The sequence below is a fragment of the Pelecanus crispus genome, chromosome 3, assembly GCF_030463565.1.
Source record: "Pelecanus crispus isolate bPelCri1 chromosome 3, bPelCri1.pri, whole genome shotgun sequence".
In the NCBI taxonomy this organism is placed as follows: domain Eukaryota; kingdom Metazoa; phylum Chordata; class Aves; order Pelecaniformes; family Pelecanidae; genus Pelecanus; species Pelecanus crispus.
In genome coordinates, this window is record NC_134645.1 from 63,589,134 (window position 1) to 63,604,850 (window position 15,717).

At 38.8% G+C, this 15,717-nt stretch overlaps 1 protein-coding gene across 3 annotated transcripts in view; it reads left to right on the forward strand.

The window, feature by feature from the left end:
* Positions 1-15,368, forward strand: part of SYTL3 (synaptotagmin like 3) — a 35,877-nt gene extending 20,509 nt beyond the window's left edge. For all 3 annotated transcript variants that reach the window (XM_075706605.1, XM_075706606.1, XM_075706607.1), the window contains 8 exons: positions 2,231-2,374; positions 5,169-5,347; positions 7,565-7,667; positions 9,727-9,897; positions 10,106-10,205; positions 11,383-11,491; positions 12,349-12,551; positions 13,814-15,368. In XM_075706605.1, the coding sequence (XP_075562720.1) occupies positions 2,231-2,374; positions 5,169-5,347; positions 7,565-7,667; positions 9,727-9,897; positions 10,106-10,205; positions 11,383-11,491; positions 12,349-12,551; positions 13,814-13,944 (1,140 nt within the window). In that variant the 3' untranslated portion in view covers positions 13,945-15,368. The remainder of the gene's footprint in view (positions 1-2,230; positions 2,375-5,168; positions 5,348-7,564; positions 7,668-9,726; positions 9,898-10,105; positions 10,206-11,382; positions 11,492-12,348; positions 12,552-13,813) is intronic.
* The last annotated feature ends 349 nt before the right edge of the window (positions 15,369-15,717 follow it).

The window sequence follows — 15,717 nt, forward strand, 5'->3', positions numbered from 1 at the left end:
TTACTGTGATTTTAAAAATTATTTTAAATCTCTGTCAGTGCCACTATTGAATTATTTTTCCATTTATTTTTTTCTTTTCCATCTTTGTTTTCCTTTAATACGGGTAGCTAGACTACAGAACAAGAACTATGACTTAAGTTTAAGGACAGAACCTGTTTTAAATTACATTTGCAAAACAACTAATAACTCAAATTTATAACAAAATATAATGTAGAAATCTTAACTTGCTGTGATTTCCACCCCAGAAAGAACTTTCATTTTTGGAGAATTAATAGAAACAGTATTTTTTTCTCATAGAAAGTGTGCATTTTTCTCCTAGGAGTGACTGGGAAGTAATAGCTGTAACTCTGCCATTTTGAATGCGCAGGGTGTAAGACGGGGCCACCACTTCAGTCTCAAGAGCACTGTCTGTTTCTTAAGTAAGTTTTCCAAATTTGTGATATGTTCGGAGCTTGATTCCTTCAGATTAAACTTGAAAGAGATTATCTTTAACTTCAATAATAGTGAAAAAGCAATCCAATGGCAAGAACTACCAGACAGTGTAAAATCTGGATTTAGGAAGTTAATTGAATAGTGTTTTTTAGGGCCTCTCACCATCAGAATCTCTAAGTTCATTAAAGGAACTGCAATTATACCTGCCTCACTGGGGGAACAAGCAGACATGTGCAAGCTTTGGAAGCTGTTTGTGGTGCGCCGGTAGCTGTGGGTTACCCGTCCTGTGACAGCGGATGCATGCTGCTGCAGACACTAGAGCTGGGCTAGGTTATGTGAACTGATGCTTAGTTCAGCACTGGTAGTTATGTTGCCTTGTCAATCACTTATATTCTGTTTAATACAATAGAGAAGTCTTTCTGATACAAGTAGTAGCTAAAATTCAGTGTGTAGTATGTTATTTTGGTTAGCAAGTGAAATTGGTGATGTTTCAGGTTTTTATAAAGTAGAAGACAATTTCTCTGCTGAGAAATACGATGTTTTAATTTTGTTTGGGGTTTTTTTTGAGACTATATTCTGAGTGCATTTTCTGTCTGTTTCCTTCTCACAAGGGAACTTAATGAATTCTTACCTCTACTCTTAAGGTAGGGCAGTTATTACACATAACAATTTCTGTGTGTTATAATAACAGCATACTGGTTTGGATTTTGCACATCCTGTTTTTTTCAGAAGTAATCTCAATATATTATCTCCTCTGTTGTCCTCATTCTTTAGTGCTTTCTGCTGATGGTGCAGGAGGGGTTCCCAGGTCTGTTAAATATATATTATCTGTTTCTTCTATGCAAATAATTCCCAATCCTTTTGTTGATTCAGTCACACTATATTCTTTCTAGTCTTTCAGGTAATCCCTGTTATACAATTTTTTTAAAGAAATTCTTTCCTTAGATCCTAACCCTGTAAAATTTCTTACCTCACTCTTTTCCTACCCACTGAATTGTGAACATACTTTTCATAGATCGTATTATCCAGGGGTAGTGGTGTGCCAGAATGAGCTAAAATCTATTTTCAGCATATTTCTAGCCATATGTATTAGTCTTTTGTCACTTCATTCTATTAACTGTTCTTATTGGTAACAGAGGTGGCTGAAGGTAAATCTCAGGGAGTTTTGCTACTATATATCTTAATTTTCCACAAATTATCAGGGGTTTCATGGGAAGATTGGAAAGGTGAATGGACTTACTCGAAGCAAAGTGAAGAACACCTCAGAAATTTAAACTTTTGCTATAATCAAAGCTTGTGAGTGAGAACTTGTGAGTCTGTTTCTATTTTCAAGTCTCTTTCAACCTATATTCATTCTTGCATAGGTAGACATGGGCATGTCATGCATATTGCAAAATACTAGTTTTAATTTTTTTTACTTCCTGGAGGCAAGATTTTTTTTTTCCTTGCAAAATTACTGTTTTGTTAAAGGCTAATAAGGCCTTTTATTAGTGTATGGCTACTTTTGGTGTGTTATTAGTAGACTGTTGTTAGTAATTGCTGTGGTAGTGATCTTTAGATTAGGTGATGGTATGTTGATTTTAGAAAATTATGAATATAATGAATGTACTACTAGCTGGGATGAGAGAGTTGTAAATCAACATTTAAATTAAGCAACTACGTTCTCTTTGAAAGTGTGCCAACTCCGTGACATTGATCAGAGTGAATTGTAGCTATTTACTGAATTTTCTTCTGAATTCCTGAAGGAATCAGGGCATTTTTCTTAAATTAAAAAAATTACTTGCTGAATTTCTTACAGATGAAAAGTACACCCAGTCTTCAACAGCTCATCACTGGTGCCCAAAATGACAGTGAAATTCTGACCAAAAGGAATTGCAAGGAGGAAGAAGACATAACAACTAGTCCCACAAGTGATGCAGTTTTCTGTGATGGCAGAAAACATGTAAGTTGAAGGGTGAAGCACAGCCAAACAGGTGCCTAATGGGGACAGATATAAAAGCTAAGACCTTGTGCAAAATGTTGGTGTATTTTGGATTATATTACAAAATGAAGGAAGAATTTTACTTGAGTTTGTATCTGATGAAAGACTGGCTGCTGCCTTTGGCACGGTCCTCATAGTAACACTGTGAAGTTTTTGCAGCATAAGCTCAATCAAATTAATAATGGATAATTGATAGATGGATATACCCGTTAATAGTGAATAACTGATGGATCAGCTTCCTCTGAATTTTGCACACAACTAACATCCTTCCCATTTTATATGAGGGTTGGTATCGTGAACATGGTTCTTTCTAACCTAGTAGCTATCTTTTTCTCTTGAAACTTCATTTAACTGAAGGGTTTTGTTATTCTGCAAGAACTGTGGTAATGGAAATGTCCATGGAAATTCAGATGTCAGAATGTCAGTGAATGAAGGGGAAGCTGACAGTGACGGAAGCCAGGGGAGCAGTTCATAGGTTTAGGGAATGGCATTGATCATCCTCTGATGGATGGCATTTTGAATACTGCAAATGAGAGAGAAGGAAGCCAGTTATAAATTAATTCAGCACATGCTTTAAAGTCTCTATGATTAACTGTGGAAACTAATTTCTATGTATTAGTGATGAGGTTAAGCAGGGTGAAGTATCCAAAGAATCCATGACTGGTATTGTAAAGAAGGGAACTAATATGAGTTTGAGGGAATCAAAATTAAATCAGCCTGCTCACTCTGCAGACAAGTAAAAACACACACAAGGACCCTGGCAATCTCTCATAGTTTACTGCACTGTGGAGTCCGAGGTGTTAAACGGACAAATGGATAACAATTTTGGATGACATTTGTGATTCTAAGGATAAGCATTTGAACTGGGCTATAGACAGCTCAGGCTTAGAAGTGAAATGTTTTCTACTGTCTTATAAAGGGGAAGGTCAAGTTCCATTAACCATGGGTAAGTATTGGATGTTAATTGCCACTTCATGAAAAAGTATCTTCCAAAATATCAGATGGCATTGCTTCCAGTCATGCCAGCAGGAGTGCAATACATGAAGTCATTGCTAAATCCCTGTTTACTGAACCAAAATGATAAGTGATTTCTACGTTGAATGTATGTGACTCCTGATCAGGTGGGAGACAGGTAGTGATACTCTGTCCAAACATGATTAATCAGAACACTGATCCAGCCTTTCTAAATAAATAAGAGGTTCTGTGGAATAAATATTAGGGACTTTTACAGAACTTTATTTAGGATGTGAGCTAAGACAAAAATCTATTTGCATTCCTTTGTCAGAAGGATTTTGGTGGAAAATAAGCATTTTCTGGTCAGATGAATAAAAATATGTTAGTGGGTGAAAGAGCAGAGCTGAACAAAGCTGCAAGGGAGACTAAATACACTGATACATATCTCGTGGAGGGAGCAAGACTATGTGCAACAAGCATCAGGTCAAAACAGTCCTTAACACTTCTTGTGACTTCCTCAATAAGCACCTGACCCTTCTTTTGTCAAGTCTGTATGTTACTTAGAGCTTATAAGATAGAGTAGATAGCTTCTTTAATATAATCAAGCTCTTGGTGTGAATTTTAAAATGAATATTTAGCAAGCTGCACAAACGAAGAAGAGCATCTGCATGGAAGGGAGATATGATCTTATAAACACTACTCTGAACTCTTAGCTGCTGGGCTGTGCAATGCAGAACTCCTTGGTTAACCAGTCCTATGTGGGTTGGTGTTTATTTCCAGAGGGACCAGTGATCTAATACAGATATCTTAGCAATCTAGGATAATGTTGCTGTGAGGTTAATCACAACAACAATTGTGTCTTCGTGACATACGCTATGTAAAGTTTCTGGGGCTTACCTTAAAGAACATCATTCTCAATGAATGGAGACCAAACTATTTTGATTGAGTTGATAAATTGTTACAGTGAAGGCTAGCTAGCTCCATAAAGTTACATGTCTGTGCTGGGACACAGAAACAATTATAGTCTCTTCCTTATTGCAGTTTCATGGTCTCTGTATATGCTAGACACAAATGTTGTTTATATATGTAGATAGACAGCATCCAAACCTTTGCCATCTACTCAGAAGTAGATGAAAGGAGAATGAAGTAGCTGAGGTGAGCTAGGAAATATATTTTTCTAGGTGAGCTAGGAAACTTATATTCTTTATGCACCAATATATGACAACTAGATGTCTTTGTATTTTAATCTTTCCTGAGCAGTCTGCTCCAGTATGGAGAATGTAATTTTTACATGGAATAGGGGAATCTTGTAGAATATTTGCTGGATGTGCAAGGCCACTTTTGTTTCCTTTAATATATGATAGAACCTAATGTCTTGGCAGTGTACCCTACTAGGAGCTATGTATTAAAAGCAGTCTAGTTCAATGTATTCTATGTTGTGAGATTTCAGAGTTTTTTGCACTCTCTTCCTTTCAGACACTTATCCCATTTTCTCATGGGAGGCCACATAGCAGATTTATTTGGAGACAATTTCTAGATCTAGAAGTTACCTAAGAAAGCATTTTCTTAGCCTAGAGAGCTTCCTGAAGAGAAAAAGGCAAAGCAGTAGAATTGCAATTACAGTCATAATTTTCAGGGCTGTTATGGAAGCAACAGAATGTTTTATACAGGTTACCTTAAATCTTTGTGATTTGCAGTAGCTCTACAGTCATGTCTGTAAAGATACTGACCTTTGAGGGAAACAAATGTTTTGTCCTGTTTGATCTACAGCTACTTTTCCCAAACTTTTGTCTTTTCTTAGGGGAGTTTGTATAGTCTTAACAGCACTTGCACTGAGTCTGGCAATTTTGGCAAGGCTAACGTCACAGGAGAAATAGAGTTTGCCATAAGATACATCTTCAAAGCTTGCATCTTAGAAATTTGCATCAAGGGATGCAAGAACTTGGCTTATGGAGAAGAGAAGAAGAAAAAGTGTAACCCGTAAGTATTTTGTAGAGAAGGAGAAAAAAATATTCTGGTTTTAAGATACTTATCTGTGTTGTGATTGAAATTGATTGATATATGATGGTATGCCATATTAGTACTTTCAGAACATCCAATGTATATACCAGCCCTTTTTACATATACACACTGCAAGACAAATAGGTTTTATACCAGCACTTATTCCATTCTGACCATTTTCTGCTAGTACTTGTCTCTTTCCCTGCCTGTGACCGAGCAGTTGGGTGTCTGTGTTGCTGATGAGCACCTTTGGATCTTCAGAATAGTTGTTCAGGTTTTAGCTCTTCAGTTGTGCCTGCAAAATTAATACGTAAGTGGCTAAACCATGAGATGTCATGTTCCTAATCCATCTACTGACTCACTGGGGGTCACTGGGTGATTGCTATACTACTTCTGTGCTTCCATCTTCTGCAGTAAGAATAGAAATTTCAGATACTGCAACACATTTTAAAATCTAAAGCTGTTTAATAATTATGTTGTATTGTAACAGGAAGAAATACCTACTTTTGTGGATAAAATACACCATAGAAATTTTTGGTTGGATAGTTAAGCCTTGGTGATTTATCTGTTTATTACTAAACAAACCTCTCTGACCATGCAGTGTTCATAGAAAATCACTGGGTAGAATACCTAACTACCTGTTCTTGCCTCTGCTGTCACACTGTGTTCAAGCACTTGAGTAACCGCATTGGAATTATGGAGTTGCAGTCACCTTCACCCAGAAGGAATATGGCTTTTCCACATCTTGCAGAGGATGTTCATAAAGATGAGTGTGGTGATGAAAGGAGCCTTGCTGGAACAGCAGCTCGTGAAACAGGGCAGTTTGGGAACACTTCAGAAGTGGGTCAAGACTCTTTAAGTCCGCATGTAATTAAGCCAGGCAAGCAGTTGCAGGAAGCCTGAAAGACAATGTGGGAAGTGCTGTGTAGTGAACATTATGTTCTCTATTGGTATGTATTTATATATTTCTGTTGGTTTCCAAGCCAACAGAAAAAGTACAATCAGTGTACTCACTTAACGCACTTGCTGAAAAGCAGACTTGTGCTGATGATGTTTTAAACCTGTTGAATTATTTAGCTTGCTGACTGGTTTGAGGTCTGACTGGCTACTTTTTAATTAAATTGATCTGGGGTGATAGAGCAAGAGGCTAAAACTTCTAGTGCCTGAATATTTTAAAAAGTAGTTTTACCTAGGGATAAGTTTGGAAAGAATAGGGAAGATGTGTAAGTTCTGCACTGATGATACGAGATACAGCTGATTTTATTTGCCCAGTAAGTTAATCAAGAGGCTATTTTAAAATTGGTTTAAATCATAATATCTGAAATACATTGAAGTATAGTTTAAAAATATTTAGTATTATGTTAACAATTGCTCCTTTCTCTGCCAAGCTGTGAGCAAGCACTCTCTATTGCTAATACGCTTTAGTTTTGAAGCCATAACACAAATACAGCCCACTGAACTCAAGGGTAATATTTGAGTATTAATATTCACGTGACATACACATGAGAGACTTCGGGTAGGAATCATTGGTGCTTGATATTGGTCCAACTCAGCTTCCAGAAATTTTTTTTTTACTGGTTTTCATTGAATCAATGTTAGGGCAATTTTGAGCACTTTAGAGAATCTCCCACTTTCATTCTAGTGGCTGTTATAACAATTAGCATTTGTAAGAGTTATGAATTATTATGTATTATTTGTATGATTATACCTTTTTTTGCTACATGGTACTTGGTATTGTAAAGATGAGGTATTTTCTTCATGAACAAAGAGCAATGATCCTAAAGTTGATTAAGTTGATTTTTTTTTTTTTTTTTTGAGCACATAATATACTGTGTGTTTTCATCATAAAGCTGCCACTACAACTGACAGGGTGACTTCCTTGGTGATTAGTTTATTAGAGGCCAAGAGTATGAAACCAAAAGATTCCTATTTAGATCCTAATCCCTTTCCCAGTTAGAATAGGATTGAAACACATTGGTTGAATGATACACAGGGATCCTTATAGTCTGTCTGCTTATATTGAGAATGGATATAAATCACAATTTGCCATTTTACTGCTTGGAAAATTACAAAGGCAATAATTGTGTAAGAATTAAGAAAAAACTCCTGTCATCTAAATAATTTTTGTTCTTAGTTGATTTTTTTTCTTTTTTTTTCCCTTCTGGTCACTTCCCGTATATCCTCTCTATCTACAAGGTATGTTAAGGTTTATTTACTTCCTGATAAATCTTCTCGGAGTAAGCGGAAGACAGCTGTCAAAAAGAGCACAGTGGATCCAGTATTTGATGAGACTCTGAAGGTACCATTTACAATTGTGTGTCGCTAAGTGCGCTTTACCATGGTAATGTTTCCTTTTGTAATGTACAATCCTGCATGTTCAGAACTTCATGGGGGAAATCTAGGAGTCACTGACAACAACAATTTTAAAAAATTATGTTTTTCAGTCCAAATAAGAGAAAATGCTTTGGAGTTACAACGGTAAATTGCAAACCGTGAGAAGAGTCTGCCTTTGTCCATGAAAACACTCTTAATGAATTCCAATGTTGTTCTGAGTTGTGGCGAAAGCAAGGTGTCTTCCATAGACACTTTTTTGTACATTCAGGAACTGGGTGCATTGCAGAGCAGTTCGTGTTTTACACAAGTATCCCTTTAAACTGATACCCCTTTTGTCAGTGCCGCTGGGAGTGTCTCTCTAGCTGAATGCCACCTCATGTATTCTACCAGCTCTAAAATGTTGTCTGCTTCCTTTTCCCTGTACAACTGATGCCAGACCATCTCTTTGTATTGTCTAATTTCAAACATTAATAATCCCACCACAGAACGGTAGTTATGATTTTAATTCCTTAATGCCTTGCAATATTACTTCTTGCATTCTTGTAAGAACTGTGTGTAGAAAATAGGAGTGATTAATCTCAGTTCACAGGCACTTAATGAAATGTGAAGCTGAAGCTGAGTACTGTCAGCTAGGAGAGTTTGGAGTAGTTTGGCAGTTCCCCAGCTCCAGTTTTGTACTCAGATCACTACAAACCCATTTTTTTGTGTTCATCAGTGAGCTGCAATAGCATGTTAGATGATGAGTTCTTCAGTAACATGTTGTCTTGGAAGAGATATGAAACAAAGTTAATGGAGGGACAAACTTGTATTGTTGCTCCTTGAACTACACAAAAGTTTCAGTGTTAACCCCATCTGTCAGTGTGTATGAACATCAAGAATTTGTAGTGAGTGAAACAGGCAAAATGTTTGAAAAGACCATTGTTAAAATTTGATAACAACAAAAAAAGATTTGTGTAATGTATGTAATTCTCCTATATCCCAAAGTCTGTATATAGGGTTTAAGTTGGGAGAAAAAAGAGTTGGAATAATTGGTCCTAATTTTATAGTCCCTTTTCAATGTCAGAGTCATGCAGAACTGATAAAGGGAGAGTGAGAACCGTGCCTGAGCTGGCTGCATGAATGCTGAAGGTAGTTTAGTTAGAAATCTTTTAAATTAGTTTAATTATTAGTTCATCCAAAGTAGCAGAAATGGTCAAAAGGGCATAGCACTAGTGCAGGTAAACTACATCATGGGATGTATTTCAGTGGGATTCAGCTGCAAATTAAGGCACCAGCATTTAGGTAGCTGCACATGTGAGAGGTGTGTAAGTGCTCTTGGGAATCGCTGGAGCCCAGGGTGATTTGCCCCAGAGCCTACACCCAGCTTGTGATTTGCAGCCTAAATGTGGGTAGTGATGCCTCCATGCCATCGCCTCCAGCTTTCAGTCCAGGTGGATGCAGGTCACCTGTAGGCTGGGTATCATGTCTACCAGTCTCATGTGGGTGTATCAGATGCACAACAATGTCTCAAAGGGCTCTTAACTATGTTTTGGGAGTAGATCAGGGCTTTATTTAGTGGTCAGCTGCATTACTTCCTTGCCCCTATTGACTGCATTGACTAGATGTCCGCTGACCAGAATGGAGGTTTTAGCACCTTTGTGAGGTGTCTTAATCTTGAACTGGCCTCCAGAGCAGCCAAATTCTGCTGAGAGTGTAAAACAGAAATAAAAAAACAACCAAAACAAAAAAACACCACACCCAGCAAAGATGGTCAAGGATTATTTAAAGTTCTGAACTAATAATCAAAATCTTTAGCAAGTCAAGCCAAGGTATTCCTGGAATGTTGTTTCATATTTGGATAGGCATTATTTAGTATTTAAGTAGTGGGGTAATATGCAAATTGCAAAGCACATTCAGACAACATGGTTCTGTCTGCATCCAGATGCCTTCAGCCATGCTGTGGCTGGGCTTCCTTTGAGCAGGTTGTGAGCATGGGACTGCGTTCATCCTGCGTATTGGTTTGTAAATGCTGTTTATCTTTCCAGTACAAGATTGAATACTCACAGCTGGGAAGTCGGCAGCTTCAGATCTCTGTGTGGCATGCAGGAGCGCTCAAATACAGGGTGTTTTTGGGGGAAGTGGTGATTCCACTCGCAGCATGGAATTTCGAAGATAACTCGATGCAGTTGTTCAACTGGTACCAGCTCAAAGCCAAGGTGATTCTTAATTTTTGTGCTTAGTTGTATCTTAAGAGCAGGATGTAGTGAAAGCTATGAAAAAGATCAGCCTTCTGAAGTCATGGAGGGAAGAATGCTGTCAATCCAGCCCATTAGTTAGACGTGTTGCAAACATAAATAAGCTGAAAGAATGATGTGGAATAGAATGATTGCAGTAATGCAGGTTTCTGTATGTCTCTTTCTTCAGCTTGAAAAGCCTGAAGATGATCTTATCCAGTACAGTGGTGAACTCCTTGTGTCTGCAAGACTGTCAGTACCAGACCAGTATAAAAATTTCAGGTTTGAAGGTATAAAACATTTCAGCATACATGAATCCCTTGGCTAGAAAAGAATTGAGATCAATGAAGGACTGACAATGTGTCCACACAATATTCCTGTATGGCACTGATAACAGCTACTGCAAACTGTGGTTTGTGGTGTATTATATTTTAAATTCATTAAAAGCCAAACATTTACCAACTTCGTCTTTTTGTTCTTTTTAATGCCAACAAAAGCTGCACATTATAATGGCAGCAGTATGATGCATCCAGCCGGACAGCTTGTGCCTGTCATCGTGTTGCCAGTAGACCTTATTCTGGAGGTGATGCAGCAGTTTTACTGCCCAAGGCAGAGACTGCCAATTTAGGGAAAAGGTGGAAGGGAAACGGCTGCAAGGGTACCAGACCACCACCCTTGGCTTCCTCCAGTGGTCTCATTTTAGAGAGATTGTTTCACTTGCAAGATGTTCGGTTCAAAATGTACAGTCAGGATTCAGTTTTTGGTAATGAAAGACTCATAAGGTACATTAAGTATTGCTGTAGTGTGTCAGAGCAAGCACCTGCTGGTGGAGTAAAATAAACACTTTGGGCAGAGGGGATAGGACAAATTTATCTTCCTTACCTCCCTAGATTGTAGTGAGGTATGCGGGTGTTCAGAGCTCCAGTAGCGTTCTCTGTGTTCGGGATCATAGCAACAGGTAGAGACCAATGGAAAGATCTAATTAGCTGTTACATTAATTTTGTTCCCTTTTCCAGATGAGCCCAAAGTTACCAGCTTGCTTTCTTCCATTTTTTCCTCCCTATGCATGCCTGTGTGCTGGGTCTCTGCTCTATAACTGGAGCTGTAACAGAGGAGTGGTATCCCACTGTGGGTTTGGCTGCTTCTCCTGCCGCTGTTTCTCCGGCTTCTGGCTTTGTTTCAGAGAAACACTCCTGTGGGTACTGCCCTTTGTTTACTTTTCACAAATACAACAGAAAGCTCTATGCTTGGAACAGGAATCACAAAGCAACCTGCTACTCATTGCTTGCTTTTTTTGTGTGAATCATACACTGTACAGGTTAAAATCTTTCAAATGATCTTGATAGAGCACTATGAGTCCCCATTGCAGTAGTACTGCTTAGTCATTTTCCTACTTAGTCATAGCAGCATCTTGGGCTAGCAGCTGAGCTAACTGGTTATTTAATGAGATAAATGCTCCTCTTTCAGGAAAAAATGACCAAGGAGTTCCTAACTGCCAGCTTCAGGTTATGATATTTGGGGCCAAGAACTTGCCCGTGTTCAGATCTGCTGGAATGCTGAACTTGTTTGTTAAAGGGTACGTATGAGACCTAATACTTCAAATAGAAAATGTCACACACGTTTTGTGCAAAGGTATGTAGTAACGTGTTTTCATCAGGAGACTGGCATGTGAAAGTGGCATTGTCCACACTCTTAGTCAGACTTCCTTGTAATGGTGGTGTTTGGGTGTCTGCACAACAGCAGCACTCAGCAGGGTCATGACAGGTCCCACCTGCTCTTTGGGTCCTGAATGGAACCTCAGAATTTAGTGATAACATTAAAATTTAGAGTTTGCTATTTTAAGTATCTGCTTTTAGCTATTAAGAGAGGAAAAAAAAAAGTGCAAACCAAGAGCGTATTTTCATTCCTATTTTCAGCTGTGCCTTTGCAGAATTAAATATAGCTTTGGCTACATTGAAAAGGAAACTTTTGTCCTCTTCATTCTAGAGAAGAGAAGGGACTGAATTTTTCTTCAATGCACTGAGTAGCTTGTATGTGGAATCATTTTACTTTCTTAGTGTCAGGCATCAGATGCCATTGGAAGTATGATACTTGGGTACACTTAAAACATCTCATAAAGCCATTTCACCTGCTGTGGCACCTATCTTCAGTGAAATGGGTGAGCATTTTACTTCCTGAAAGGCAGGTTTCAGACAGCATTGGATGACAGAACAGGGACTCCATCAGCTCAGAAAAGCCTACTTGCACCCACACTGAAGGCAGAGAGGAAAAGAAGCAAGTCCCCAAACAAACACACTAGCACCATGTTCTACCTTGCACTTAAGGTGAACTTTTTTGCTATTTTAAAGGCAAACCAAAGTTGATTATTGCAAATGTTCTGTTTTCTGGCTGAGCAATCAGTAACCTTGCTGAACTCTCCTTGGTTTGGGGAAGTTGTCTTATCCTTCCAGACCAAGCAGAAGTAAAGCGAACGTCTGTCCTGAAGAAAGAAGCCTGTCCCCAGTGGAAACACTTGTTTGTCTTTGATGGTGTTACCCCAGCTCAGCTACAGCAATCCTGTCTACACTTGACTGTCTGGGACCAGTCAGCTTTCAGCTCAAGTGATCAGTTCCTTGGAGGAGCCAAGCTTGGTGCAAGTAAGTTCTTTAGCACCAAAAATTGAAGGTAATTTGGGAAAAAGTTCATTTAGTTTACATTCCAAATAATATTTACACTGTGCTATTTATTACCTGCTGTCATGTGCGTACACATACAGCTCCGGCCCCTGTCCTAAGCACCTTGCAATCTTGGGCTTTGAGGCTGCAAGAACCGATGCGTGTGTTTTAGTTCAGGTCTGCAGAAGCTCAAGGGTGTTGGGGGGGGTGGGGTGGGGTGTGGAATTTTCAGGAAAGCCATTTGTTAGCATGGTACCTTTTAGAGCCAGAGCCTGGCTATGTGGAAGACAGGCACAGAAAAGCTGGGTGGAGTCAACTGAGCTAGAGCTTTTTTTTTGAGACTTGTTCCTTGAGCTGTTTTCTGTAAATTGGCTAATTTTAACTACTAGGTCATGAAAAGGAAGCACACGAATTAATGATCTAAGAGCTCCAACCTTGCTTATATTTGTGCTTATTATTTTACATCCACAAATCAAGCCAATCAATCAATGGCAGATAGAGAAAGTGAAACTTGCTCAGAAAGGCCTATTGCGTGTCTGCATTTTGGGCTCTGTTCTAACAGTGGAGCAAGCCCTCTTTCTCAAGGCTGAGAAACCCCCTGCTCATGGAATTGGCCCCATTTAAGTGGCAGTGGAGCAGGGAAGTATTGTCACACCAAGACTGCCCGAGAGCAAGTGCTTTGGTTTCAGTATTTAAGCTGAAAGGCTCAAAAAGATTGAGGCTCAGTCACTTGGTTATGGTATGAACATGCACTGTAGAGGAGCGTTATCACTAGTCATAACTCAGTGCTGTGCAGGCATCCTCACGAGCTTCTTTTGATTGCCCTACCCAGCATTTTCCTTCCTGCTAGAGCAGAGGCTGCCTGCTTCTGAGTGAAGATGCCTGTCCAAGCCCTAAGCTTAGTAATGCATTGAAGTCACTGGAGATGAACTGAAGCAGGAAGGTTCTTGCCGTTCTGCTATGTTTAGTGTGCACACTTGCACCTCTGCTTTTAAGTCATACGACCAAAAATTTTTTCTTTGCTGCAAGCTGGGAGTAAGTGATCCTAGTTTAATAGGCTGTAAATAACATTTAAAAAATATAAGTAGAGTTTATTGCAATTAATCCCTCAGGAGCTACAGAACAGCTGAAATTGCTATAGAAGTGGGAGAAGCAGGTTAGTCATTACCTAGTCCATTGGGCCAGAAGTTGGGTAAGGCCAAGTAAAAAGTAACCCTGCGACCTTTCCTTGTGCTTTCTTGCAGCGGAATCGTTTGGCTGTACAGACCTTGTTTCTCAGTCAGTGCTCCAATGGCAGGAAGTGCTCTGCAGTCCAAACACATGGATGGACTTTACACTTGTGCTACATTCAAACAAGGAAAATTTTAAGTCATGAGAGATTACCGCACAACTTCTCCATCCCTGCATGTGATGTTTTGAATTCGTGCGGCACATACCTTTCAGGTCTGGGGAAGGGTACACTGCACCAGTACCTACTCCAGCTTTTGGGGAATCGAGTTATGCAATTGAAAGTGTGTGACATTCCAAAGGTTTTATTTCTCCAAAAGTTAAGGCTCTGTTATCTGTGTGTCTAGCTGGAGTATAAGGTTTGTATTGTTTCTTCAGGAGTGACAGACTGGGTTTGAAATGCATCATGCTGATAAGACAACAGTAGCCAGATGATACGCAGTTTTCCATTTCTGGGTGAGCAGCACTGTAGTTACTTAATTTAATCACAGATAGGAATACTTATTAGAGAAAACAACTGTTACCTTAAAGTTATATGCTTTCATTCTGATCTTGATGTTTTTATACATGTTCAGAGAGAATTATAAACTAGCTTAGCATCACCCATTTGCAGCAAGCAGTTAAAGATAACACCTCTGTGCTTCAGAATTATCTACAGTGCCAGGATTGCTTCACATGACCCCAAAAAGCTCCATCCTGTAGCCACATGCCTTTCAAATGTGTGCTGTATCATGGTGCTTAAAACCAGTTAAATGTATAAATTCTCCCTCAGCAGGGGTGTGGAACAACAGCTAATGGAATAAATGTAGTTGTAGGAAGTTCCGTGTTCTTACCAGCTGCCGATGTAAGACAGTATTAACAAGTGCTGTATACCATATGGATCAGACAGGACAAGAGTTTAGCTAAACTTATCTTTTATTCACGTGAGCTGGTGGGAATGCAAGCTTAAGGCCCAACTACTGTGTCACTTTGCCTCAGATGTAGTGTTACAGTCAGCAGAAGCTTCACGTGTACAACTGTAACTAGTGCTGCTCTGTACCTCTTCCCTGGGACTGAGGTGAGGATGGTCACACTCGTCATTTCAGTAAGTTTTCTCCTTTCTTCCTTTCCAGGTCAACACGGCTTTTAAGGATTTAAGAGTTAAAGACGCAGGGATTCATAGGCTAAGCTCAGGAACTAAGAGAGCAGTAGCACACCTCACACAAAACACCACACAAGAAACACTTGACTCCAAGTCCTTTGTTACTTTGCAGATCTTTTATTTAGATGTTTGCTGCTGCAAATTAAAAAAACCACACAAGATTCAACTCAAGTATAAAGCAACACAGACATCATAAATGGAAGAGAAGAGCTGACAACATACTGTATCTCACTTTCTAACAGATTTTCAAGGAAAGGGGGAGATTAGTGGGGAAGGAATGGTCACAGAAATGGTCTCTACTAGAGAGAATACAACTGTGATAGAAACAAGCAGTCCCTTCATCTTTGGAGTCTGAAACCTTAAATCAAACATTTAAAAAAATTAGAAAATTTGTTAGAAAAATAGGTGCAGTAAAATTGTATATATTGGATCATGTGTACATATAACAATTTTCATTAAGTAAAAAAATGATCTTTACAAATAATGCTTTATAGCAAATAATCAGCTGCACTGTATCAGACTACAATGTTGGTTAGGCATTTTTACAGACACAAGTCTTATTAAATCTGAAAAGTAACAAAATATACAGAGCAAAACTATTTCCCTTTAAACTAGTATTGCATGGTTTTTTTTATATATATATATATATATAAATACTACACTATAAATGATCAGTAATGAAGCTGGAATGCAAACACAGTACTGTGTTAGATTCCAACAGAGTATTTGCCTAGTTGTTACGCGAGGAGGGTATCTGTGTCCCTATGCCACACTTCTGAG